Below are 26,222 nucleotides of genomic sequence, written 5' to 3'. Positions count from 1 at the left end.
ACTCTTAGATATTCAACATCTAAGATTGAACTGAAGTATTGGTAGTATTGAAAATCTGTATGCGTTTTATTACTCAAACGATTGGCGGTTAAGAAGCAAAATAAGAGATTTAAATAAATATGCAAGATGGATGTGTACTGACGGATGTATAAGGAACAATAAAGAACAACGTGTGGACACGGCCGAACCGGTCACACTAGAGCACTAAGGGAGGTGGAAGGAGAGGTTGTTAAAGATAACCACCCTTTACCCAACAATGGCTTCTTAAATTTTACGTTACTCTATGTCTTCTAAAGTTTTGAAATACAGAGAAAATATCAACAAATTTGAATTACTGATCACAAAAAAAAAAACTTCAAACTTATAGACGATCTCCTGAGAAATTTAAAAATTCTTGTTAAACTATTTTCATTCTAAGACAAAAATAAGAATTTTTAGATGAACATAATGAAAGAATTATAAGAAATATAAATATTAATTTTTTTTATTAAAAATATAAATTGTTTAAATTTTTATAAAATATTATTACCACTAAAAATGAGTCACATTTGCATACGAAATCATTCATTTTTGTATTCTTTACCAAGTTTTAATATTAACACTAAAAATATTATTATAACTATATTTATTTTCATTTATTCATTTACTTCATTCAAATTTCCAAATTTTAATGCAAAGTACATTAGTAATGGAAAATTAATTCATACTTTAAGTTAGTATTGTTTTATTTATTATTATTTAGCGATATGTCAACTGTTCAAACCAAATAAAATTAGAGGTGTTATATTTAAGTTTGTGTGTATCAGTTTTAGCAAAATCAGTCCGCTATTCAATAGATTTTAAATAAAGAAATTATAATTCGAGGGTAGTTTGATGAACTCTATTATGATAATCTATTATTTCTCTTGTGGTATTTATGCGAAGACTGATTTAAATAGTCATTAAATTAATATACATCAATATTATAGACATATTTTGTCAAAACATGATTTTACTCATAAAGAAAGCTGAAATAATTTATATAAGATTAAAAATTTAACTTAATAATTATAAAATAATTTTATTATAGTAATTTGTGTCTTGTTATTCTTGAATATTTGATATATTTCAAATTATTTTTGAAAGGATAATTTTAGTATATTAGGTAGCGATGCGTAACTTAGCTTATTTCGAATTAACGACTGATTGATTTCTAAATAACTGCTACTGTATGCTTAAGGTAGAAGAATTAACTTTGACAAAACCAAAATGTGAGCCTTAAATACGGTTTTTTGATTAGTGGTTGTGTAGCGGCTAAATCTAAATATTTTATATTTACGGTCATTGGACCAAAAACAAGTGTCTGTCGTAAAAAATTCCAAGAATAAATGTCATTTTTAATTATAGAATAATACGCAATATAATAATAGAACGAAAAAAAAATGCCCGGAATTTAATGTCATTTATAATTAAAACTAATAACAGAGTTATAATTAATTCAAAAAGTGCAATTGATTTGTTCGATTAATAAAAAAAGGTCAAGACTCTGTTAAAGGTTAAACGTCTTACTCGTGAGGTGAAAACAGTTTTGATTTTCCACGGAAATGTCGTCATCAAATATTATTTAAGTGTGGTGATCACATTGTGACAACATTTAGATGACGACGGTGGAACACACACACATATTTTTAGAAGTGACGCTTGGACGAGTGCGGTACCAATTAGTTATCGGCCAGTTGACTGGCAAACGTTTGAACAACATACACACAAAATAGACAACAGCGGGGCATGCTGTTTGCTGGCTGGCCCGTAGTTCTAACTTGGGAACCACCTCTGCAGTTCGGAAACGATGACAAGCGACTAGAGGGAGCGAGATGAAAAAAATTCTATGAATTAGAAAGAGAACAGAACTAGGAATGAACAAGTGGACCAAAAAAAAAAAAGGAAAATCATCAACAAATCCCTCAGTGCGACTCCAACCGCGGGTAGTCGACAGCCCTGATTGCGTGTATCTGCCGATCGGTTGGTCGCCTTGAACTTGTGTCACGACAAAGATTCTCCGTTCTGGTGCATGACGACGTTTTAGTGAATAACGCCGTGTCAATACCTGTCCTGTCCATTGATATCGTTACTGTTCATCACTCGCGCCAAACGCTGGTAATCGGTTCGCGTTGACCCGCAAGAGTCGTTACTGTTTATGCAATGCAAACACAACTGAGCGTGACGACCATCATAAACGACGGTAAGAGTTTCTGAACTTTAGTCCATTTTCTGTTTCCATGAATTAGACGCTGCCAATTTCGAGGTACACACGGTGTGCTCACTTTACCCTGTGAAAACAAAATCAAGTGTAAAAGTCCAACATGTGTTTCCAAACGATAATTTCTGTATGAAAAATCACTGTGTTTTATGAATTTTTCATATTCTAAATTTCTTGCTGGCAATCAATTATAGTATCTATTAAATTAAAATCAGTCTCTTTTATTTTTTGGCCAATACTCGATTACTAAGACCTCTTATTACGTAAAAAATATTTAAATATACACGAGTTATATTAAACATGGTGAATTGTATTCGATGACAATAATTTTTAATAGAAAACAATTTTATTAACCATTTTCAAACGAATCATCTAAAATAGACTTTTCTATGGCTTAATTTAGATAAATTAGGCACTTGATTTTCTCAATTTTACTATATATGTTTACATAAAATGTATAAAAATAAAATTAGTACCATAAATATAAAGAAAATAATTCAACAATATCAGATATCAAGAAATATATTTATAGTAATAATTTTATAAATTCTTCATTTGAAATATTTAGCAGTTAATATAAAAACAAAAGTGAATTAGAATGCTAAAAAAATATTACGTAGGTTGAATAATTTATGAACAGCTAGAACATTCGTTTGATTCAATTTTTAGTGTATTTTAATTTTAAAATCAGGTTTAACTATAGAAATAACTATAAAACGTTTCATATTTGTTATATTAAATTGTCTAATAAATTTCTCTTATTTTGAAGCATACGTATAGCCAAAATTTGATGTGTATATATTATTGTCTTAGTATTTATTAATTTTAATGCGATTACTAAATGATAAATAAATAACATTTTAACGCATTTAGCAATGCGTTTTTCATTCAAGTTTTTAAAATGTATTATCTTGAAACCTACCTTATTAGCTAACAGCTAGTGGTCATAACTATTTGAGTGGTAATTTATATTTTTTATAAGTTTAACAATGTGAGCTGTTCCAAAGTTTGTACATAAATTAAAAAAAAATATTATTATTTTGTACAATGAAATATGGAAATCTTCTTCTTCTTATCGTGTCCGGTGTTGGATTTAATAAACACTAAACAAACAAATAAAACACATTAAATTCATTAGAAATAAGTAAAAATATAAATGTGTTAAAACTTCTAAAAGGCGTATATATTTTCATTATGTACTTATATATGTATTAAACTTTTTTTTATTTCTTGTTAAATCTATACAGTAATTTGAAACACCCTAAAGTTATATTCCATTTACACTTGCTATTCATATGCCTTGAACTTAATTACATTTAATTTGATTAAATTACATTTAATATAAACATTAACAGTTATAAGTAACATCAAAAGTAAACATTCCATAAGAACCGATTGATTTTCGCAAAATTAATTAATATTTCTTTTTGGAGTATCAATTCAAAATTCTAGATAGTGCTGTGTTTTAAAAAAAGATTTGTAATTTTTTATGAAATTAGTAATGAGACATATATTGTTGTATGAAAATAACAGATAAAGTGGATTTCCTTAGGGAAACTTTCATTTTATTCATCTCAAATAACGCAAACATCGTTTATTTATTTCTATCCTGGATACACATTAAATTTCTCTAGAGATCTTACCTGTGGCTCGGTAGTTTAATAATTTATTAAAAACAATAAATATACCAAATTCAAAGCAACAAGGGAATTCAAATTCAAATACAAAATTATTAAATAATCAATGAATTTCTTAATATTAGAACAATCCGCAAATGTTTTTTCAAAACATAAAACGTTTGTCATTTCTTTATCACACAATGACTGTTTATATTGGGTGACTGATTTACCGTTGAATTTCTTATGAAATATTTTAAATTTATATAAAATTATATTAAAAAACTTAGCAATAAGTTAAAGAAATAATAAGAAACTTCTTTGTGAAAACATCTCGTTAGTAACAAAGATTGAAATACAACCATTTATTGCTAACTTAGTAAGAGTATAATTAATCCTTTTGTAATATTATATAAATGTTAATGATATTACGATTTCTCATCGAAAAAAGAAGAAAGAACCGAGCAAGATGATCTTCTTCAATTCAAAATATATAGTAATGTTACGAACTTTCTATGGAAATATTTTAAAATATATAAATCAAACTTTTCGATCATTTTTTAAATGAACACATATGTTTGTTTAAAATCGAACTTATACTTTTTTGGTAGAACAATGTAATATTGCTGTTTTATGGCGTAAGGTTTCAACTTGAGTGTGTATAAATCAGATTATTTTTTTTATTGCAATAGCTAATAAAAAATATCACGAATATAAAGTATTTGAAATTTTATGTCTCATTTAAATTGAGAGAGTACTGAGGGGAATTTTGAATAAAAATGGAATGGGAAATTAACTAAATTTTTTTTTTAATTTATATAACTTTTGAAATTTAACAAATATTTGTATGAATCAAAAAAAAAAAAAATCTAACATGCTAATAGTATTTCATAAATATTTATTTAAAAAAAATAGTATAAAATATATATAAATACAATTTTTACTACTCACAAATAGAACTTTTGAGACGGTACATTATTAAACTTAATCATGGAAATCTTAAAAGAGAGAAACTGTTTGACCTAATAAAAAAACTTAAAATGAGTTAATAGCTAAGTTAATGTAACGAATCGGTCTATGTAAACTAATATTTTTAAATGATTTACACGATAAAAAACAAAAATCTACAGAGAAAAGATTTAAACACATATTTCCTCAATTCTATTTTTATTCATCTTTTTCCGCTAATAGAAGATAGGCCAATAAAACTTTATAAGGGATAATTTTTAGAAAAACAGTTGTACTTTTATAAATAAACTACTAAGTGTATATTAAGCTAATGGTAAAAATTTAATTTTTACGTTTAATGTATAAATGTACGCCTTAGGGAATAAAAGTTTGTCGAATATATAATTTGGTAAGTAAAATATGATAATAATGTCAGAAATATTATTTTTATGATGATAATAATGTTAAATTCAGCTAATTATTAGTATTAGGTAATTTTTTAAAAAAAAAGTGTCATAAAAATATCAGTAACAATTTTATAGTTCTTTAAATGTCGTCATAAATCATTCATTTTTCATTCATAATTATTCATTAAAAATAAAATTAACTAATAAAAACTAACACTTAGTAAAACTTTATATATAAAAAAAAGCGGTAGTACAGTAGGGTCATGGGACAGTGTTTGGTTAAGCAACTTTTTATTTAGTAAAAGGGAAATTTGTTTTCAATTTTTAAAAGAAACATTTACAACTAGACACTAGTTGTGATCATTTGACGCATCGTTGATAAAAAATTGGTCAAGTGAGAGCTGAGAAAAATGAATGAAAGACAAAAAAAAATATATATATAGTAAAACATTTCAATTGATTAAGAAATTCCTTATCACAAAAAAGACTACAGTGATGGGGTCTTAGATAGTCATTGGACTTATTTTATCTAAATGAAATAAAAATCAAATAAACTTTGAATTTTGTTTTCCTCTTAAAAGAAAAAAACTATAGCACATTTTAAAAATTGTAATTTTTTCGAAGATTTGTCCCTTTTACAGGAAACGAGGGAAAATTTTTCATTTTTCAAAGGCAATTTCTTCAAGTAAATACAATTTGTGATCTTTTAACGTATCATTGAAAGAAACACATAAAAAAAACGCATCATAGTAAAATTAATATCTTCTCAGCTTCGCATCGTAGATAAAAAATGCAAAAAAAGTCGTTTCGGCGAGCAGAGTTTAAACTTCGTCCTCGAGCGATAGAAGCGAAATATTGGAAAATAGAATTTTTCTTTATGAAAAGATTTTGATTCTTTAATGATCAATTTCGATTCACATTCAGACAAAAACTAAATAATATTGTATTTTAGTTATTAATATAATTGATTATGATTTGAAACTTTTGCAAGAAATAAGTGAGTTTACATTTGTACAATATTATCAATAAAAATGTATTATAAATGTACACTAGTTTAATGAAATGATACTTAACACTACAAATTTTCCCTTTTAAAGAAAAAATCGTAACTTACAAAATTTAGGTATATCTATATTTATGACAATAAATACAATTATTTCCATTAATAATTTTAATGTTTTGATATGTTTTAGTTTAGAAATAGTTAAGAAAAAACGTATGTGTATTAATAATTTTAAATACATTATAAATAATTTGATAATAAATAATTATATTATATACATAACAATCAAAGTGAGCTTTTATTTATTATAGAACTCCAATTATTTCGTTAACTAAAAGTATGTCCTTGTCATTTATTTAATTCAATTCAATTTCTAAAAAAGAAGTCTGTTTTTACAGTAAAACCTCGAGTTTTTTCCTATTCAAAAAACGATCGATAGCATCATTCTTTTCGTAAATAGTTTTCAAAATAATTATGAATAATTTGTCGAAGTAAAAATGTATTTTTGAGAAAACATTAAGAGTTTGTTAAAAAACAAAATATTTTATCCAGATATCGATTTTGTAAGTTTTGTAGTCATGTAATTCTACATGTATTAAATATTACAAGAAATTATTCATTTATTATTTATGCTAAGAAACAACTTAATAATATGCATTCTTCGTGAAAGATAATTTTACTTTATACAGCACTATAATAAATATAATACATCATAAAAAACATTTAAAGTACTAAAAAGTTTTTCTAAAAATGACACTTAAGAAATGCTGTGATGAAGGACATAAAAATATTTTCTCAAGTATTTTATTTAACCATAAAACAATAGTTACCGTAACATAACATATTGTACCAATATCATATAAAAATAATAAAATATAAAAAAATAGATTAGACTCTTATAGCATTTCATACAATTAAGATTTCGTTGTGATCATTTTTTAAAATAATTTTTGCATTCTTTAATTACGTTAAAATCATACTTCTTATTATTTGTTTTTAATAATAAAAATAATAAAAAAATGTTTTTAAATATTAGAAAATCCAGATTTCAGCACTTTTCTTATAAAAATGATTAATGGATCGATCGAAATTTTAGGACGAGTAATTATTGAGTTACAAAAATTTTTATACATAGAGTTGGTATGTAGGGCAAAAAGAGTATGTGATATAAATATACACCAGTTGGAGTTTTAACCACCCGCATTACATACCCACTTTTAGGCAAATATTATTAAAATTAAAAATCACAACGAAATGTTAATTGTATTGAAAGTTATAAAAGAGTTGTCAGTTAGGTAAAGTTCAGCCTTTATAATCGATTTGAAATATTTCCAAAATGTTCTCATAAAATAGTTTTTAAATACTACTGATGTATTTTTTGAAAACATACTTGAGTCTTTTTTACAAATGACGGCTCATTTTAAAAACAATTTTTAAAATATTTATAAAATCCATTCATATATTTTATAATTAAGTATTATATTATAATATTATATTTTATAAAGTAATATTTCCAGTTTGAGTTATTATTCAAATCATATCTTTAATAATAAGTAGGTGTTATCAGGGGCGTAGTGAAATAATATTTTTAATAGAAAAATATATATATAAAAATTATTTTGACCAACAGAAGTATTTAGAAAAATATTGTTCACCGAATGATTTAATTTTAAAAAGGTAATCAACCCCTTTGTTCCCTATTGTTACGCCCCTGGATGTTATTGTTATCTGCTTATTTAGTTGAATAAACATTGTTTTATATTATATACACTAAGTTCTAGATCCTAAGTAAATTGCCGTTTTCTTTATTATGTGTCAATTGTAACTGGCTTAATTTAATTTAGGTAGGCTAGTCAAGGGCAGAAAAACACTCTTGTTGCTATTATACACGAGTCTATGCTATCAAATTAAAAGCCTTTGGATTTACAACACAATTGTATGTACAACTACAAAACTCCATACACCAAAAAAATTCTTTATTATAATTAGAACGCTGTAATATATAGAGTGTACAATAAGTAAGGAAACGTGTTTCTATTGTTCTCGTTGTTTGTAATGATTGACCTGTTTTCTTATTATTAAACACTCTGTATAATTACATTATCAAAAACACTGATCAATACAGTATAATATAGTCTGGGTTTTTAATTCTGAATTCTAATTATTTACACATTGTATTAAATGAAAAAATACTTTCACATAAAAAAATTATTGTTTAACTCTGGCCTAGGAATTGAAATATTTTGTTTTTCTTATATCTAGTAAATTAGTTAATCTACGTCGATTGTTTTTTTTTAATATATGACAGTAACGCCATGAGTGGGGGCAGAATGTGCCATCGCATCCCCTGAGATTTTTTGTGTCACTAACAAAAAAACTAACCCAATATATGAAATCCTAGTTGCCAATGTATTTGATTTTTTATCAATGTAAAATAGATTCTTCGGCAATTGTTACTAATGGAACTTTAAAATCCAGTAGCGTTATTTGGTGAAGACTGATCAGCTTTGCAGGGTTCATCGAGAGGGGATGTAAAATGTATTATTTATTTATTTCTGGGCTTATTCCAAATAATTAACAATATTAATAATAAAGTTATTTATGTTCTAATAAGGGAGATGTTATATGATAGGTATATTGATTAATATTAGGTCGTAATTAGAGGTGTAACAGGCGCGTATATAAATTTTTTTTACAAAATATATCGATTAAATTCTGATTTTAAACTTTATTAGGTTAACTTTGAAGTGTGGTTAAATTTTTAAAAGCGTTTTCACAATTATTAATGTTACAAATTAATATACATAATAGTGTATTTTAATTTTAAAAGTTAAATAATTACTTTTTATTGTTTTAAACACGTGATTCAGTAGTAAAAAATACAAATTGATTTCAATACTAACAATTATTTGAATACTTACAGTTATGGTCGTTCCTGATAAACCTGAAGAAAATGAATACTCGAAGGAAACGGCGCCGAATCCAGTTTCTAGTACCCCACAACTTGATGTACCGAAACCACCGGCTCGAAAATTGTCCCGAAGTGCAATGTCTCTAAAGATAACACCTGACCCACTACCTAGACCAGGTTTCCAATTTTATCCGGCAACTCCTGGCTTACCTATGACTCCAATTACTGATCCAACTATACCAACTGGTTTTTCACCTCAATTATATCAGGCATATACATCAAATAAAGCTACTGACTTTTTTTTCAAACAGTTAGAAGGTAAGACATTGTATAATAATTCTCATGATTCATAATAAATAATTTTGAAGTCTTATAATCGTGAATACTTACATTTTAATTGTATATAAGCTTAAATTTAAATCCTAAAAAAACACAACCAAAGTAGTATGTTTGTTTATAGAACGTTGTAATTTTTGTAGGTTTCAAAGACATTGTAAATACAGCTAAATCAAGGTTAAGTTTTGGTGAACGAGCTGTGTTTTGGCTGTATGATAAAATTAGAGAATGGTCAAGAATGTGGCTTACCCATTTTTTTTTACTCTTCATAGCTGCAGGTTATTGTTGTCTCGGTGCATTAATGTTTCAAGCTATTGAAGGAAAACCTAAAAATACACATCCTAAAACTTTAAGCGAAGCAAGATATGATCTTATAAAAAATATATCCCTCGTAAGTCCTAGTTAAGATATATTTAAATATACAATTGCCAATTTTATTTTTTAAATGAGATATTATTACGACAAATATAAAATCTCCATGTATACATAACTTTTTCTGGTTTAATTTATCATGCAATAGATATTTAGTACAAATAATTATTTTAGTACTTTTAATATGGTCACTTGTTTAGACATTATGAGAAATAACGATAAGATAATATAAATTCGACAATGTAAAAAAAGCAATAGTAACATATCCTATGCACAAAAATTCACCTTAAAGACGTCGTAGTAATGATATCGTTTTGGGAGGTGTGGATGTTACATTCTATTACCTATGAGAGTCTCTGAGATAACTATGTGATCCTCAATAACTCAGGATGTCCCAAAGTGCATTCCATAGGTTATCAAATGGAAGTCACACAGACGTTCTAATATCAGTTATACAAAGTCGTATATATGATCAACTGTAATAAATTATAATATAATATGAGTTACTATAAATAATAAAAATAATACGGGTGCAGCATGATGAATTCAAAAACCTTCATTTTAACAGTACGCATTATTCTATATTCTTAAAACTTACCCCTAATACCACTGGAACATCTACCTAACTATACAAATATAGATTATTTAAAGGTTATTTAAGTTTTATTTATTTTATTAAAACTGATAAAAATAAATGAGGAAACAGGGTTTACTTTTTATAAATATCATAAAAATGATCATTTAAATATAATTATTTTTTATCTTTATATAACAATTACACTTCATAAAGACATACTTATTGAAATGTAAAATTGTAAAACTTTTATTTAAAATCACAAAGTTTTATTACTAAAAAGTAGCTATAGATACTCCGTTGAGATTTAAATTTACATTTTAGATATCCTATAGATTACTAAATGGGATGTCTCATTTTAGTCACTAATAAAAATCAAATAAATATTAACGTCGGCGTATTGTATACTGAGTAACACTAAGATATCAAATAGTATTAAAAAATTGTTAATTTCAAACATGGGCTTACAAAAAATATTGAAGATTTTTATAGCTACATTTTTTTTACAATAGCAATTTTTTTTTCATTGAAATTTAGGTAATAGATACTTAATAAAATAAACATAATTGCTAACAACTATTATTCAAAACAAAATAATTTTATTCTCTTGAATAACTTTTCATAACACTTTAATTTTTACACCCAAAGAAAAACCTCAATCAATTTTGATAGAGAAATTTTATCAAGGGTTTATGATAATGTTTTATTAATACGAACAAAATAATTATTCTTAAAAATAATTATTGTTCAAGACAAGAAAAAAAATTATCATATTGATAAATATATCATAGTTTCAATAGTAATGATATATTTATTAAATTGGACAATGAATTTATTATATAGATCGAGGTTTTTCTCTGGGCGTATAAAGAAAATATTATATCCATAAAACATTAAGAAAATTCAACATTGCACGGAAGTTTTGGCATATAATCAAAAAATATGTAAACAAAATTTATAGCCAATTTTTTTTTTTGACATACGTATAACAAAGCTTAACTAAGTTAACGATAAATTTTGTATATTTATTTTAGTTGATGGGAAACACAAGATTAACTCCAGCAACCATTGAAAAAGCTACAACATTTATCGCTTTATATGAAAAAGATGTATCAAGCCTTCCAAAAGAGTGGAATTATTTGAATGCTGTATTTTTCTGTGGGACTATTTTTACAACAATAGGTAAAGAATAAACAATTATTTATTATTTGTGATATAATAATATATTTTCTATGGTGACCACATCATTAAATATCCTGCGTGTTAATGATATTTTTAATTTTAATAGATAATGATTCAGTTAAGAAAATGACCTGTCGATAACACTTTTTGGGCCAGTATTATAGATGTTATTGAAACTCTTATACTCTCATGTGAAAAGAAAAGTGCGGCCTGGAAATGATTAGTGATAAAAATAACGACAACCGCGTGTCACCTACAGCTAATACTATACGAGTTGTATAGTAAATTGTTGCAATTGTAGTACTGTCGTAACTTCCGAAATACAAGTCCAAAGTTGTTATCGATCAGTCAATTCCTTAACTAGATCATCATGTATTAAGTAAAATCAGTTAACTATGTATGTTGCCATTTAAAAAAATAAAGTTCACACTCGTGTAATGTATAAGAGATGAACATAAAAAATGGTTCATGATAAATAAATTCTAAAAAACACGTATCTAAAAGAAAATAAATAAAATTTTCAATATTATTTTTATTTTTCCATTAAGTAAGTGGTTCATAATAAATAAATAACATTGTATGTATACGTATTTCTAACCTCTCGTGAAAGTATATTCTAAATTTGGCTCTAACCAGTAATATATTTTGTGAACATAACATTTTAAAACTGCTTTTATACTCTCTACAGCGGTTGATCATTGACCACTGAATTTCTTCTAAAATAATAATAATCTTGAACACATTTTTTTTGCTTTGTTGAGTACTTTTTTTTAATTCTCGATTCGTAAATGGTTAAATATTTTTTGATCCATACCTTATCCCTGACAAGAGTACCAAATTAATTTTTTTTAATAACAACTTACATATTTAACTACCTTATAAAATAAAAAATGATCTAATTAAGAAAATAACTTTTTGACAACAATAACCATTACTTTAAGTTATTAATATTTTTTAGCGATGGTTGGAGTGTGATACGCGGGTGTTGTTATTTTTATATTATGTTATTTTAGCTTGCAAACAGTATTATTTAGTTAAATAATTCATTTTTTTATATTTCCGGGATCCTTTCCTTTCCTTAACTATAATTCTCTTAAAAAGGAATCACATATTTCAATTAGATAATATGATAAAAAAAAAAAATTCTAAACAATTTTGTTTTCTTATAACTTTTTAATCTATAATAAAAAAATTTTAATTATTTTAATATTTTCATTTTTCAAATTATAAAAACGCAATTCTTCGCAATTGCTATGCTTTGTTACAAATGGACATCCATAACATATAATATTTAATTTTTTACCGATAATTGATAACAACATTAGTTATCTATTTGTATATTCCCCAATTGTATATTCAAATAATTTAAGGTAGAATAATAAAATACGTTTAAGTAATAACAAAAATTCTAAAATCACTTATGATTGATTGTATTTCACATCAATTTGATTTTCATGGATGTCTTGCGAAATTAACAGTACGCATTTTTTTGTCAAGGGAGAGGCAAAAGCCTACCATTCCTCTGTAAAAAATACCACAGAAACATACAGTGAAAATAAATAACATTGTATTTAGCAATGTAATTTGATATTTCCAAACAATATTATAATATTATCATTAATGGCAAACTATACTACAATGTAACGTTTACAACACTAATAAAAGACAGATGGTAAACATGAAACAATTATTATAACCACAAAAATCGATTAAGTATGTTTTCCCGTACTTGTATATGCTCTTAACCATGTGTGCTGTGAATTATGACGATATTTTACTGGTATACAATTTACTCAAGTTTTGTTTTGTTATATTTTTTTCTTTGGGGCTTTTCCAACTCAATGCTCGGTAATTGATAAAGTGATTTGAGAAAACAATGGTAATACTCTGAGTAATACAAAAATTCGTCATGTTTTTTTTTACTATTTTTGTGGATTCAGTTGGTTGCGAAACAGCTACTCTAGAGACATGTGGTTAAATTTAACTCTAATCTATTTATACCATTGGACCCAGGCGTTTGTGCACACCGCCATCTTTGCTTTACTATACTTTTGTGTACAATATGATTTCGTTGTACTAAGACGATGTTCGCGAGTTTTATATAAATTACTATAAAAAATGTAAGATTAATTTTAAATTGAACATTCGCAATAAGATTTGATGAACATGGAAAAAAAAAGCGACGGGGAAAGTTGTTACACGGACTACGAAACCGACGGGTTTTGGAGTTCAGAAAAAACATTACTGGAGTCGGTTCGAGGAGACGACGGTTTAAGAAAAAGAAAAAAAAAGAAGAAAAAACCTTCTAAAGAACGAGAATTATTAATTAAATCGGATAAACCGAGACTGGTGGATCAATGGCGTTCGTTTCGAATGGAGTATGATGAAGAGTGGAATTCCATCTGGAGAATGGCCCATAAATGCTTCGTAGAAACGGTTAGGCGTTGAAGTTATCTTACTGTTTTATAACATAATATATTCATGATATAATGTGTTACTTAATATTGTCTTAGTTTAACAATTTTAATGTAACACACTCTTCTCAGATCATCTCAGAAGCTCATGTCAAATGACTCTTTGCCATCTGTGTGCTTGCCTCTAGGTGATACTGATTATTATGTGTGGAGTGGGTGGTTTGGTGTTTCGTTACACAGAAGGTGCCTTCGAAACCTTTTACAAGTGTGGTGTCAAACGTGTGAAGCGTGATTTTCTTGATGGTCTCTGGACCGATAGCCGAAGAATGGGTGAGGATCAGTGGAAACAGGTAGCACGAAAAAAGCTTATTGAGTTTGAAGAACAGCTCCATGACGCTTTTGAAGCCGGTACTACCACGTACAGTGGTCGAAGTTCATGGAACTTTGTAAACTCGGCTATTTATTCTTTCACGGTGGTGACAACTATAGGTAACTTGTACTAAGAGTAATAATTTATTAGAGTTTAAGAAATGCAAATTTAACACAACAGTAAAAAATGATTTTATTATGTTTATGGTAAAACATAATAGTGTTCTGGCTACAGGAAATCTTTATATTCAACTTCTGCGATACTTTTAAATATTGATAAGCTGATATTCAACTTAACTTGTTACGCTATTACGAACAATAAAAAATAAAGTACATTCAACTCATATAAAATATGTGCTATACTATTGACAAATATTTTTATGATTATGTAATAATGGTTCAATGCTCCAATAAAATCATAAAAATCTGATATTTGATACAATTAACTAGATTTAATTTTATTTAAAACAANTTATGTAATAATGGTTCAATGCTCCAATAAAATCATAAAAATCTGATATTTGATACAATTAACTAGATTTAATTTTATTTAAAACAATATTGTTCAATTTTTTTCAGGATATGGTCACATAGTTCCGTCAACTAACACTGGTCGACTTATCACTATTGTATACGCAATATTTGGCATACCGATATTTTTGATTCTATTGGCCGACTTCGGTAAAATGTTTACCAGGGGCATTAAGTTCATCTGGGCACTTGTTCGACGACTTTATTATACTGGTAGCTGTCGAAAAGTTCGTAAAACTGCTGGTGTTCAAGTATGTACACTAACAGTACTGGATCATATGCCTTTTGAAATATCATTTTTTAAGTCAAAAATGTGTATAATGTCGTCAAAACTCAATAGAATTCTTCCTAATAGGCAAATAAAATTACTTTTAACACTTTATGTATCTGTTTCTATAAAAATATTATATTTCACACGATATATTCAAATTGTAGCGGTTTTACGAATTTATCTGTAGCATTTTTTAACTTAACAGTATAACTTAGGTTTTATTTTTATACAGCATATTGCATAAAATTGTAATCTTTTATAATTAGTATTTTAAATAAACAAAAAACAAATTTTTAGGAGGTAATGAAAGGTGTACAAATGGTATATGATATAACAAAATTTCGCAGACCGAGTACATTATTTAATGGAGAACCAGAAGGGCAGACTGGGTTCCCTCCAACATCACCAAGCACACCAGCATTGAGCTCCTATGAAGTCGATGATGAATTTAACTTGCCGGTATCAGTGGCATTCATTATCCTATTGATTTATATTTTTATAGGGGCTATTGTTTTCTGGTTTGAAGAAGGATGGACTTTCCTTCAAGCATTTTACTTCGTCTTCATATCAATGTCCACAATTGGTTTTGGAGATTTTGTTCCTAAGGTAAGCATATGTTTGTGATTTAAACCAACAAGTTGTTTGTGTAATGAACAACAGTTACTATTACGACTACGAATAATAAAGGACGTTCAGTTTAAATCTTATATTTTTTATATTTTTCAAAATTATAGACTTTTGTACTCTTTTAAAAAATTGCTCTCATTTTAAGGAAAATTAAATATTAATCTTAATGTTTTACTGATTTCATTGTAATGTATGCTTAGTAAAATTTGAGTTGAAATCCCTCAGTTTTATATAATTGTTTTTAAAATTGAACTTTTAAAGTTATATACAATAAATAGCATACCTCAAAAAATCTTAAAATTATACGCACATAAAGTATGCCTATAATTTTTAATTTCAATTAAGTGTAATTTTAAACTAGTGAACTAGGGGACTACACACTTATGTTGCCCAGTGAAAATGTTTTGTAGTCTAGTTCATTTCTTATAAAATGAATCAATGGGTAGTTACATTTTTTTTCACATTTTAATTGAATAATTGAGAGATAATTTTTAAAAAGAACTATTATTTTTTAGTATTCCAAAAATCTAAGAAGCATGACTTTTAATCAGTCTGGGTAGTCATTTTAAAACAGATAATATATTTTTAATAATTCAATGAATCAAAAATCATTAATTTGAAAATGAATTTAGATGCACGTCTAGTGTACTGCAAGAAAAATGGTTCTCTGTATTATATTCTTTTTGTTACAATAAATACTTAAAATTATAGTGTTTTATTAACATAAATGTATATTTTTAGAATCAACTGGTTATGATTATCTCAATTGTGTATTTGGTATTTGGACTTGCGTTAACTTCTATGTGCATCAACGTTGTTCAGGTAAAACGCTAAACATACATCTTGTAAAAATTAATATAAATAACGGATGGCGATCAATTTGTGTCCAGTTAACTAACTGCAAAAATTGTATTTTAAATTAATTTAATTTAAGAATAACACTAATTAAATAAAATTAATAAATTAAATCCTTATGATAAAATACTACTTAGATAAACTTGGTGTTAATTTTTTTTAACTAAGAAAACAAAAAATTTCTAACGATGACATTGCTTTCTTATGGATACAATATGTACACGAAAAAATAAAATGGTTTTCCTACTTTAATAGGATATTTTTTAAGTTTTATTCTGTTGGTTTAAATAATTTGAATTGAATAGTTTAGGAACGATCATTTGATCTAGTAGTATATGAATAAATGTGTTAGTTCTTTAAAAGTTATATTTAGTATAGTATTTTTTACGAATCCGTGTACCTGTACATTGTGCAGCCATAAAAAAATATTGATGTAATTTTGGTTTCTTTCAGGAAAAATTACAAAATTCATTTCGACAAGCAACAGCTAAGATAAGTGCAACAATTGGACTTGGTATACCTTCGGATGAGAATGCTATCAACGACGATGATGTAACTGCTTATGTAGATGATGAAACCAAAACAGCTGATGATAAAAAATCAAAAGATGTCTCTAATGAATCATAAATTCAATAAAAACAAAACAAATTTTGGCCAATAGAACATAAAAGACATCTTTGGATAATTTAGATTATATAACTAGATATTTGTAAATAATAACTTCGCAATTATTATTTTGATTCCATTTCCGTAAGAGATGTATGTTATAAATTTTTTGTATATTAAAGTGCATGATTATTTTCTTAAAAAAAATCTGAATTGTACATAATTGTTTGTAAAAAATGTGATTTATGTTGCCTAAAAATTATTCAATTACAGTTTAATAGAGATTTATAAAAAATTTGAATGTTTGGAAATTGAAAATATTTTTAATGCCACATTTTAAAATTTATACGAGTGTGTTTTTAACTAGATTTATAAAATATAATGATAGTTTTTAATAGATGTTTATGGTTTCTATGATTTGGTAATTAGAAAAAAATAAAAAAAAATTGAAAGAATACTGTAGGGAGAGCTAAGAAAATAAAAAAAGGTAAATGAAAAAGCTATATTCCAAAAATATTAAACGCCAAATGTTTTTTATAATTTTTTTAGAAACTACAGTTTCTAAAGTCACATTATGAATGACGGACTAAACTAGTACAATTTTTTGTTGAGACATAAAATGAGTCGCTAATTTATAAACCGTATTTTTTTTTTTAATCATACTATGATTATATATTTTTCTATAGAAGCATATTTTGGTTTTCATTAATTTGATCCACCTGCATCTCCATGCTACACTTGAGAAGATATTTCTATCTTCGCTGTATCATTCAACATCGAGACGACCAATCCTCATTGCCAGGTGTATAATGAATAAATATATATTGTTTAAATGGGTTAATCGATCGATTCGACGGACTTAGTTCTAAGACAGATTCGGTTCAAGACGTACACATAACCCTACAATATTTAATATGTTTCCCTTTAAGTTTATTCCGATGATGATGCTTATGTTGACTGTCGAATCCTTTGTCTTTGACTCTTGTGAGCGAACTAATTTGACTAAACAAGAATGTGTTGGAAAAGTTATATTAGAAACGCTTAATGAAGCTAGTGAACATCCAGAGAATTTATTCAAATTCAATGTGAGTATTCAAATAGTACTGTTGATATGTTTATAACGTAAAACATTCCATGATAAAATATAATATTAAGGAATTACTATGATTACACAAAAACAAATAACCGAATAGGATAATACTTATATATATATCTACTTCAACAAATCTAAACTAAATCGCAAGTTTTGAATTAGTTTAATTTCATATAATGTATGATTACATTCTTGATATTTGTGTTATATGATATGTTATAAAATAGTATATTTTATACTAGTTTAAATATTAAATAAAAATAATAATCTCACTATTACCTGTTTTAAGGTGTGGATACTTAAGGATTATTAATTGAAATAAACAAAAAATTCAAATGTTCTAAATGAAAATGTTCGTTGGAAGGTTTTAAAGTAAATTGCTTTAAGGCAATTGTGGTGTGATTAAAAACAAATCCTTATTTTAATTTATCTGTAATTACTTATTTAATCACTAGTCGGTGATAAAAGCGCGCAATACATTTTTCTGTTAAATTGTATGTATTATTTAAAAATAATTCATCAATACTATCATGTTTACCAATTAAGATAATTTAATAAATAGTTGATAATATTAACTAGTCCAGGTTGTTCATTAATTAAAAAAATAATTAAATCAATTTCATTTAAGAATGTTTTATGATAACATATTTTTTTTGTAACGAGTAAATTCAAAAAACGATTTTGAATAAATGAATCGATATATATATATACATTTACAGATAGAAATATTTTATGTTTTCATTAAGACAACGTTTGAAATAAAAATTTTATTTTAGGATTTAGAAAATGAAAGTGGTATGATACGTTTTGTCAAATTAAAATTTGACAATAGTTCTGCTTATATTTCTCAAAAATTTGATATAGACGAATCACGATCATCAAAAAATGTAGGTTTTTGGAGTCAATTAGTGTCAGTGATTGGTAAAATGGGCAACTATAGTGGTGATCATGGAATTTTAGTACCTTTACCAAGATGGTCAAAAGATTTTCCACAAATTTCTTTAGTAAATGAAGACGATGTGCTTCAAGTAGTAAACGAAAGTAAGTCGCTCATACTTAAAAATTTATTAAAACAAATATTTGTTAATATTAAAATTTTATTGTTAAAATAAATCTATTATGTAATAAAAATTCATCACGATAATTATTCAACTCTCTTTTTACTTTAATTAAATTAATTTTAACTCAAATATAAAATTAATTAGATTATATACTCAAGCTTTTAACCCGTGTTGCACAATGTTTTAAGCCATTATACTTTGATAAAAAGCGTTTGGTTATTTTTGGTATTTTATATGTTTACAGTGGTTTACCACATTACAGGTCGTGGCGGTAAACACAAAAAATTGGCATTGCTGTTTCCATTGTTGGCTACATTCAAGTTCATATTTATCAAAGCTTTGCTCGTACCTATTCTGATAGCCGTCATGATAATTAAGAAAATTATGGTCCTTGGTATTATGTTATTACCAGCCGCTTTAGCTATGTTACGGTTCTGCCGTAACGGGCAAGGATTGGGTAATTTAGTGACAAATGCAATGGCAGCACCTGCCGCAGCTTTTGCACCTCTTCAAGCAGCTGATATGTCCGGTGACTACTCAAACTACGTGCAACAAGCAGCTGCAGCGAGCCATCATCAAGGCGGCTACAAAGATTATTCAAAAAATTTGTTCGACGCCATGAAAGGTGTATACTAAGAACTTGGCAAAATGAGATCTTCATAATTTGAAAAAAATGTTTTATTTTATTTAACTATGAGTAATTAATCAATTATATTTATAATTGGTTTTGGGAAAAATAAAAATGATAACGGCTTTACCATATATTGATATTTATTCATGAAACACGTGACGGCATCATTGTGTAATCACTATATTATCAATGGGAAGATAATACAACTAGCGTAACTAACAATATTGTTAATACTCGTGAGTGCATTGTAATTTTTAAAATATCACAGAGTGTAGAATGTATCAAATGTCGTTATAACCTAACTGCATGTGTAGCCTACGCTGGTTAAACAAGTAATACTATACGCGTTACGTCATGTAGCTTTATTTTCGAATGTTGCGCAAATAGCCCTCAACGTGTCGTGGTATCCGCAGAGTACCGACGGCAGATAACAATAGGGCACCGTCTTGTACGAGTGCCCTAGACGTAAATCGACCACCGCAGAGCACCGACAACGCTTACTAAAAGAACGATAGAGCACTCGCCTTGCGCCAGTGCCCTTAAACGTGTCGTGGTATCCACAGAGTGCCGACGGCAGATAACAATAGGGCACCGTCTTGTACTAGTGCCCTAGACGTAAATCGACCACCGCAGTGCGCTGGCAACGATGACTAGAAGACGGAAATAAGGGTTAAAACATAGTGACGTCTCCTCGCGGAGAGTAGACACCATTATTTAATCACTTATTTCCGGTTACGTGAATTATGCCTAACGCAACTGGGTTATTGCAGTTAGTTTTTATTTAGAATAGATCTAAATGTTACTCGTATTGACCCTAAATCAATATTATTACAAATTTGTCTATTGTTGACAATTTTATTCTATGCAACAAAAACAAACTTACTTATTTTGTGAATAATCAAGACAAACTGAGATACTTTATTTAAGGAAATAATTTACATAAAAAAATAAATAAGAATTGAAAAGGGATAACTGCTACGACTTCCTTGACTTGGTTCTTGCGATTGAATGTCATTGAAAATACAGGCAACCCTTATGTCCTCTCAGCCTGTCAGATAGCACCGATCCCCTCCGACTTCACGCTAGGCAGTTGGCAACCGGCCCGAACTACCTGCCTTTATGTTCGCCGACAATATTTTTGTTTAATTTATCAATTACAGTTTTTTTTTTTAAATAAAAAAACCCAGCACAGTGGGGTCACGGCACAGTGAGAACGTGGTATAGTTGGGTTCAGTATAGATGATATCTGACAGTGATTATAATCACAATCATAAAAAACGCTTGGATGCAAATCTGTAGATAGTGTTTAATTAAAAAAAAATTTTATTTAAGATATATATAAAAGTGTCAATATTTCCGGAACATTTTCAAAAATTAAGTTAAAAAAGTTCTACTTCCTATATGCATTTTTAAGTTTTGAATCCCTCTGTATTAAGGGAAATGGTCCGATTTAAAAAAAAAGTATGTTGAATAAAAGAAGTATATAAATATTATTTCTCATAAAAAAAAATTGTATTGATCTATACATTTTTCGAAAAATTACAGAAATATAAAGTTGAAAATGTAAAATATAAAATCGTGAATTTTAACACAAATATAGCATACTATAGCCATTTTCACCATGAAGACAAAATAAAGACCGAAATTTTTTTTTTTTTCTATAATAAAGTATATTACATTAGCTTTAATTTGAGGTATATATAAAAGTGTCAGTATTTCCGGAACACTTTCAAAAGTTATGTTGAAAAAGCTGTAATTTTGAATCCCTCCCTATGGGGGCAGGTAAAGCGTCAGATTTATAAAAAAAACATAACAAATGTAATGGCCGTTTTAAGTAAAAAAAATTGAAAAATGTTCGAAAATTAGCGATTTTTAAATTTATAATTTTTTTGGAGATTTTCCCCATTTCCCACAAGAAATCGGTTCGATGAGAACTGAGAAAAAGTGGTTTCAGACACAAAAAAAATAAATAAATAAATAAAAACACATCATAGTAAAATTAATACCTTCTCAGCTTCGCATCGAAGCTAAAAAAACTTTGAGAACCAATTCATAACTATTTCTGACAAAGAAAATAAAGAACCTAACTGGCACCTCAAATTATTTGTTTTTAAGAACCGGTACACTAACAAAAACTGGTTCATTTAAATGTTTTAAAATCAGTAATAAACTATGTAAATATATCATAAAAAACTAAAAAGTTATTTGATTGATTATTGTTGGTAAATATTAAAAATTAATCCATCCACTGTTCAATTTGTTACTATTTTTTGAATCTTGTGAACTTAAAAGTCATAGTATTTTAATATTTGCACACAATTGAACTAGTAATAGAAACAATACTTTGTAATTTTCATGGGGTAATATTTCTGACCTCACTGAGTGGAATAGTGCTTCTCGACTATATATCAATTATTGTATTTGGTAAATATGTAATTTTTTTTTATGACGCTATATTACATTTAATGGAAATCAGTATGATAGCATAAAAAAGTGTAAACGAAATATAATTTTATTCTAAAAGAAAATATTAAAGTAAAATAATTTTGGTTCATGAAGAGTGTCAACCTGGCTTATGTTTTAAACGCAGATAAGATGAAATTTATCTGCGTTTTAACTCGACATATAATTTTAATATTTAGGAATTTTTCATGGAAAAAGAGGGTTATCTGATAATTTTCAGACATCAGATCATTGATTATTTCGCCTTTTCTTGTTAAGTATTATGGAGTGGTTTGGGAACCCATAAATTATAAGCGAAGATGTTTTTTCTTTTCTTATATTTATTGTTGTAAAAAAATACTTAAATTAACGGAACATAGTGAGGTACTATAAGTACTTTGAATAAGATGTCATAATTATCACTATTTCTCAAAATCTTTTTATAATAAGGACATTATAATCTATTAATAAAAAGAAATTAATAAGTAACAGTGATCAACTTATACTTATAACAAGGATATGAATGACGCATAATGCGTACGATATTTTAATTTAGTTCAATAGTCTACAGATTGCTTCCAAGATATACATTTTTTTTCAGTAATAACTTTTTTAATATTAGTATGCGATTTAGAAGCCTCAAATTAAATATAGACTCCAAATCCGATAATGTCTTAATACGAGCATGATTTATTTGGACAAAAATGTATTAATCTAATTGCTAACTAGTTTATGTTATATGTTTATATGATTGTATACAAAAGCGTACCTATAGGTTGGGTTTATGTCAAAGTACAAGTGAAATTCTCTCGCAGGAAATTAGTGTACTTTCTAAAAATCGTTATTTTTAAGATTTTACTATTAGAGTTAAGATTTTTGCATTAGTGGTATATTTTCTATTAAAATTATAGGACCTATAATTTTTATAAGATATTATAGGTATGTAGATAATGCATAAACCTTTTTTTATATTATTATAAAAAAAAGCAATAGCTTATGATATAATGGCATAACCATAATACTACAGCAAATAAAAAATATATAATAACTAAAATTAAATTGCATTAAAAAATTTAATATTATCTTACAAAAACACATTTCTATTGTTTTATTTTATTTATTACTGTAATTTAATAAAAAAAATACAGTTTTTTTGTTGCAAATAACAATTTTATAACGAGAAACATAATAATTACAAATATTTTAACAAGACAATCGAAGGATGTGGTAACACTATTGAAATAAATATGATATTTAAAAAAAATACTAACACGTACTGTCTGCTAGTTTTTTGAACCATCATAGTCATTATTATAAAAAGGTTTCATTATTTACAATGTGCAATCCAATAAATATATAATAATAATAATTTGTGTTATTGTCCTTGACTTGTAATTTGATGTTCTTCGTCAACTTGTCTTAGCAAGCTACAAGAGAATAGTGTATTACATATATTACATTTCTAGAGTTCATTTTTTAAAATATTATTAAAGAAGACCGTTTGATTCTTAAATGTAAAGAGTTTTGATTGATATCAGTGATGTACATGAAATAATGAATATTATTAAGTTAAACAATTGAAATATCATAATATATTCAGTACATAAAAGTTGTTCATAGTTAATTTAAAATTATTTTTCATTATTAAATTATAATCGCTATTTTTTTTAATACAAAAATAAAATTATTTTATATTACTTTAAGTGTTAACATAATGATATTACTTTCCTCCAAAGTGAACATCGTTATAATAACAAAATATACTAAATAACAAAAAAAAATACATCATTAATAAATGAAACATATCACAGACAAAAAGACATTTCAACATGTTTTATACATATAACTTGTATTCTAAAATAATAATAATTTAAAAAAGTAAATATTCATTAAGAACCCTTATATTTTAAAAATGTAATTTTTTCTTTGATAGGTAAATTTTTTACATAAATTAAATCAAATATGAAATAAAAGAAAATCAAGACACTTACAACAACATTAAATTTATGAAATAACTATAACCTATACCATAATCCATATATTAAGATATATGAGTATATCAGCCGTATTTATATGAATCGAGTAAATGTATGGTAAATTAAAATTAACTAGTCCATATTTGTCAAGCATTTATACATATATATATATATATAAATAAATAAATCAATGACATTTGACTTTCTTTTTGTGAAATTAAAAATAATTTTTAGGACATAAAAAAAATTTTTTTGAGCAGAAAAAAATGTTAAAAATGATTGAACATTAAAAGATGAAGTTTAATTTTAACTTTTAAGTGAGTAACATTTTCACTATTTAGAGTAAAAATATCTTATTCGTGAGTACTTTTGACAGTGTACTTCCATATATAAATAATAATTAGTCAAAGTAAAGGGAATTAAATTATATTAAGTTAACAGACGTAACTAAATATTTTCTGAAGTACTAATTTTTGTAAAAAAAATAAGTTGTTAAATAAAATATGTTATTTTGATGTTTTCAACCAAATAAATAAATACATTTACAAAAATAAATATATGATGTATAATTATTTGGGTAACAGTACACTAAAATTAAATGGAAATCCTAAACATTTGTTCTTAATAACAAAATTATTTATACTCAGAATTATTAAAAAAATATTTTTTTACACAATAATTATTATTGGTTGGCTTAAAAAAGTTATTATTAAAAGGACTATAGAAGCTTTTTTTAAGAAGTATTGTTAAATAATACAATATTAATTTAAAGTTGAAAATTATTTTTTATCACCAGACAATTTCAAATATATTTGTATAAGTTATATGCTCACATATAGCATTTCAAGTTTACACTATTTATTCTTTTATAAATTTTTATTTAAGTTCCAACATACTTATTTATATTATTGTAGTTTAATACTGAATACCCGGAACAATATATTTAATAACTTGGGAAACACAACAAGGGGAGTAATTTATAACAAATTACAAAACAAAAAAAATAGTAAAATTAAAAAAAAAAACAATTTGTATATTTTTAAAAACTAACATCCGTCCATTACTCAGTGTTAAACTTGGTAAGGCCATCATTACAAACTTAGAATGGGTGACCAGATCCATCATCTCTTACACTATAGTGACTATAAATTGTAACAGGTAAATCACACCGTACATTTGTTTTTGTCATAATTATTTCATTTCCCACATTTGTGGGCGGTGGAGGCGGTGGTGGGGGACTAGGTCGATCATCAGTTATTTTGGATTTTTTGATTAAAACAAATTTGAAAAATTCATAAGTTGTCCATGAAATTGCAGTCGATGGCATTTGATATAGTATACGAGCTACCATGCCTCTAAAAAATCCACTAGCCCCTCCAAGTGAATATACTGTTGCTACAGCTCTAAAAACTCCTTTTACTTTCACCTGTAAAAATAAAATCATGATTAAAATCATTTTTGGCAATATTGATTGACTTATAATACAAATTTATATAAATATACAAAATTTTTAAACAAGTAAAACCAAAAATTTGTTCATGTCTGATATTTATCTTTTAGCTTCAATGCTAAGTTGAAAAGGTTGGGTTTTTATTAAGTCTGTTCATAACAATTCTCAGCTATCAATATGTTAGAAGAACCCGATTTCAATCGAAATTAGGTCATCGTTGCCAAAAATTTGAAAACCCTCTCAACTTTAGAAATTTAGAAAAATAACTCAACATTACAAAATAGTAAAAAACAACTTAAAAAAAAAAA

General features: G+C 26.5%; 3 protein-coding genes across 6 annotated transcripts in view; 2 read left to right on the top strand and 1 right to left on the bottom strand.

The window, feature by feature from the left end:
• Positions 1-1,706: 1,706 nt before the first annotated feature.
• On the top strand, positions 1,707-17,484 carry LOC126894951 (TWiK family of potassium channels protein 18-like). Of its 3 annotated transcripts, XM_050666323.1 has the most exons (8): positions 1,714-2,221; positions 9,137-9,442; positions 9,604-9,851; positions 11,441-11,588; positions 14,951-15,153; positions 15,471-15,779; positions 16,542-16,622; positions 17,109-17,484. In XM_050666323.1, exons 1-8 carry the CDS (start codon positions 2,182-2,184, stop codon positions 17,280-17,282), a joined length of 1,509 nt encoding a protein of 502 aa, XP_050522280.1. In that variant the 5' UTR covers positions 1,714-2,181; the 3' UTR covers positions 17,283-17,484. The 3 variants fall into 3 exon arrangements, with proteins under 3 accessions (XP_050522282.1, XP_050522280.1, XP_050522281.1); XM_050666325.1 differs by lacking the exons at positions 16,542-16,622; positions 17,109-17,484 and adding an exon at positions 16,316-16,480 and having other exon boundaries at positions 1,707-2,221; XM_050666324.1 differs by lacking the exons at positions 1,714-2,221; positions 9,137-9,442; positions 9,604-9,851; positions 11,441-11,588 and adding exons at positions 12,980-14,024; positions 14,191-14,491.
• Positions 17,485-17,621: 137 nt separating this feature from the next.
• Positions 17,622-20,218, top strand: LOC126894958 (uncharacterized). Of its 2 annotated transcripts, none has more exons than XM_050666336.1 (3): positions 17,622-18,346; positions 19,131-19,395; positions 19,660-20,218. In XM_050666336.1, the coding sequence occupies exons 1-3, from the start codon at positions 18,176-18,178 to the stop codon at positions 20,049-20,051; spliced, it is 828 nt and encodes a 275-aa protein (XP_050522293.1). In that variant the 5' UTR covers positions 17,622-18,175; the 3' UTR covers positions 20,052-20,218. The 2 variants fall into 2 exon arrangements, with proteins under 2 accessions (XP_050522293.1, XP_050522294.1); XM_050666337.1 differs by having other exon boundaries at positions 19,678-20,212.
• Positions 20,219-25,390: 5,172 nt separating this feature from the next.
• The window catches only part of LOC126894956 (mitoferrin-1), an 8,713-nt gene continuing 7,881 nt past the window's right edge, over positions 25,391-26,222 (bottom strand). Inside the window, exon 4 of the mRNA XM_050666334.1 lies at positions 25,391-25,890. Coding sequence (XP_050522291.1) covers positions 25,564-25,890 — 327 coding nt within the window. The 3' untranslated portion in view covers positions 25,391-25,563. The remainder of the gene's footprint in view (positions 25,891-26,222) is intronic.

The sequence above is a fragment of the Daktulosphaira vitifoliae genome, unplaced genomic scaffold (genome assembly GCF_025091365.1).
Source record: "Daktulosphaira vitifoliae isolate Bord-2020 unplaced genomic scaffold, ASM2509136v1 Scaffold_1, whole genome shotgun sequence".
Classification (NCBI taxonomy): domain Eukaryota; kingdom Metazoa; phylum Arthropoda; class Insecta; order Hemiptera; family Phylloxeridae; genus Daktulosphaira; species Daktulosphaira vitifoliae.
Note: the sequence above shows the minus strand (reverse complement) of the source record. Positions and strands in the feature narration are given on the sequence as shown.

What these genes read in the sequence shown, in the direction of transcription:
- LOC126894951 (XM_050666323.1), top strand. Translation starts at nt 2,182, where the DNA reads ATGCAAACACAACTGAGCGTGACGACCATCATAAACGACG. An exon ending in TTATAAAAAATATATCCCTC is followed by an intron (nt 9,852 to 11,440) that starts GTAAGTCCTAGT and finishes TATTTATTTTAG; the next exon opens with TTGATGGGAAACACAAGATT. An exon ending in GTAAAACTGCTGGTGTTCAA is followed by an intron (nt 15,154 to 15,470) that starts GTATGTACACTA and finishes ACAAATTTTTAG; the next exon opens with GAGGTAATGAAAGGTGTACA.
- LOC126894958 (XM_050666336.1), top strand. Translation starts at nt 18,176, where the DNA reads ATGTTTCCCTTTAAGTTTATTCCGATGATGATGCTTATGTTGACTGTC. An exon ending in AGAATTTATTCAAATTCAAT is followed by an intron (nt 18,347 to 19,130) that starts GTGAGTATTCAA and finishes ATTTTATTTTAG; the next exon opens with GATTTAGAAAATGAAAGTGG. An exon ending in GCTTCAAGTAGTAAACGAAA is followed by an intron (nt 19,396 to 19,659) that starts GTAAGTCGCTCA and finishes ATATGTTTACAG; the next exon opens with TGGTTTACCACATTACAGGT.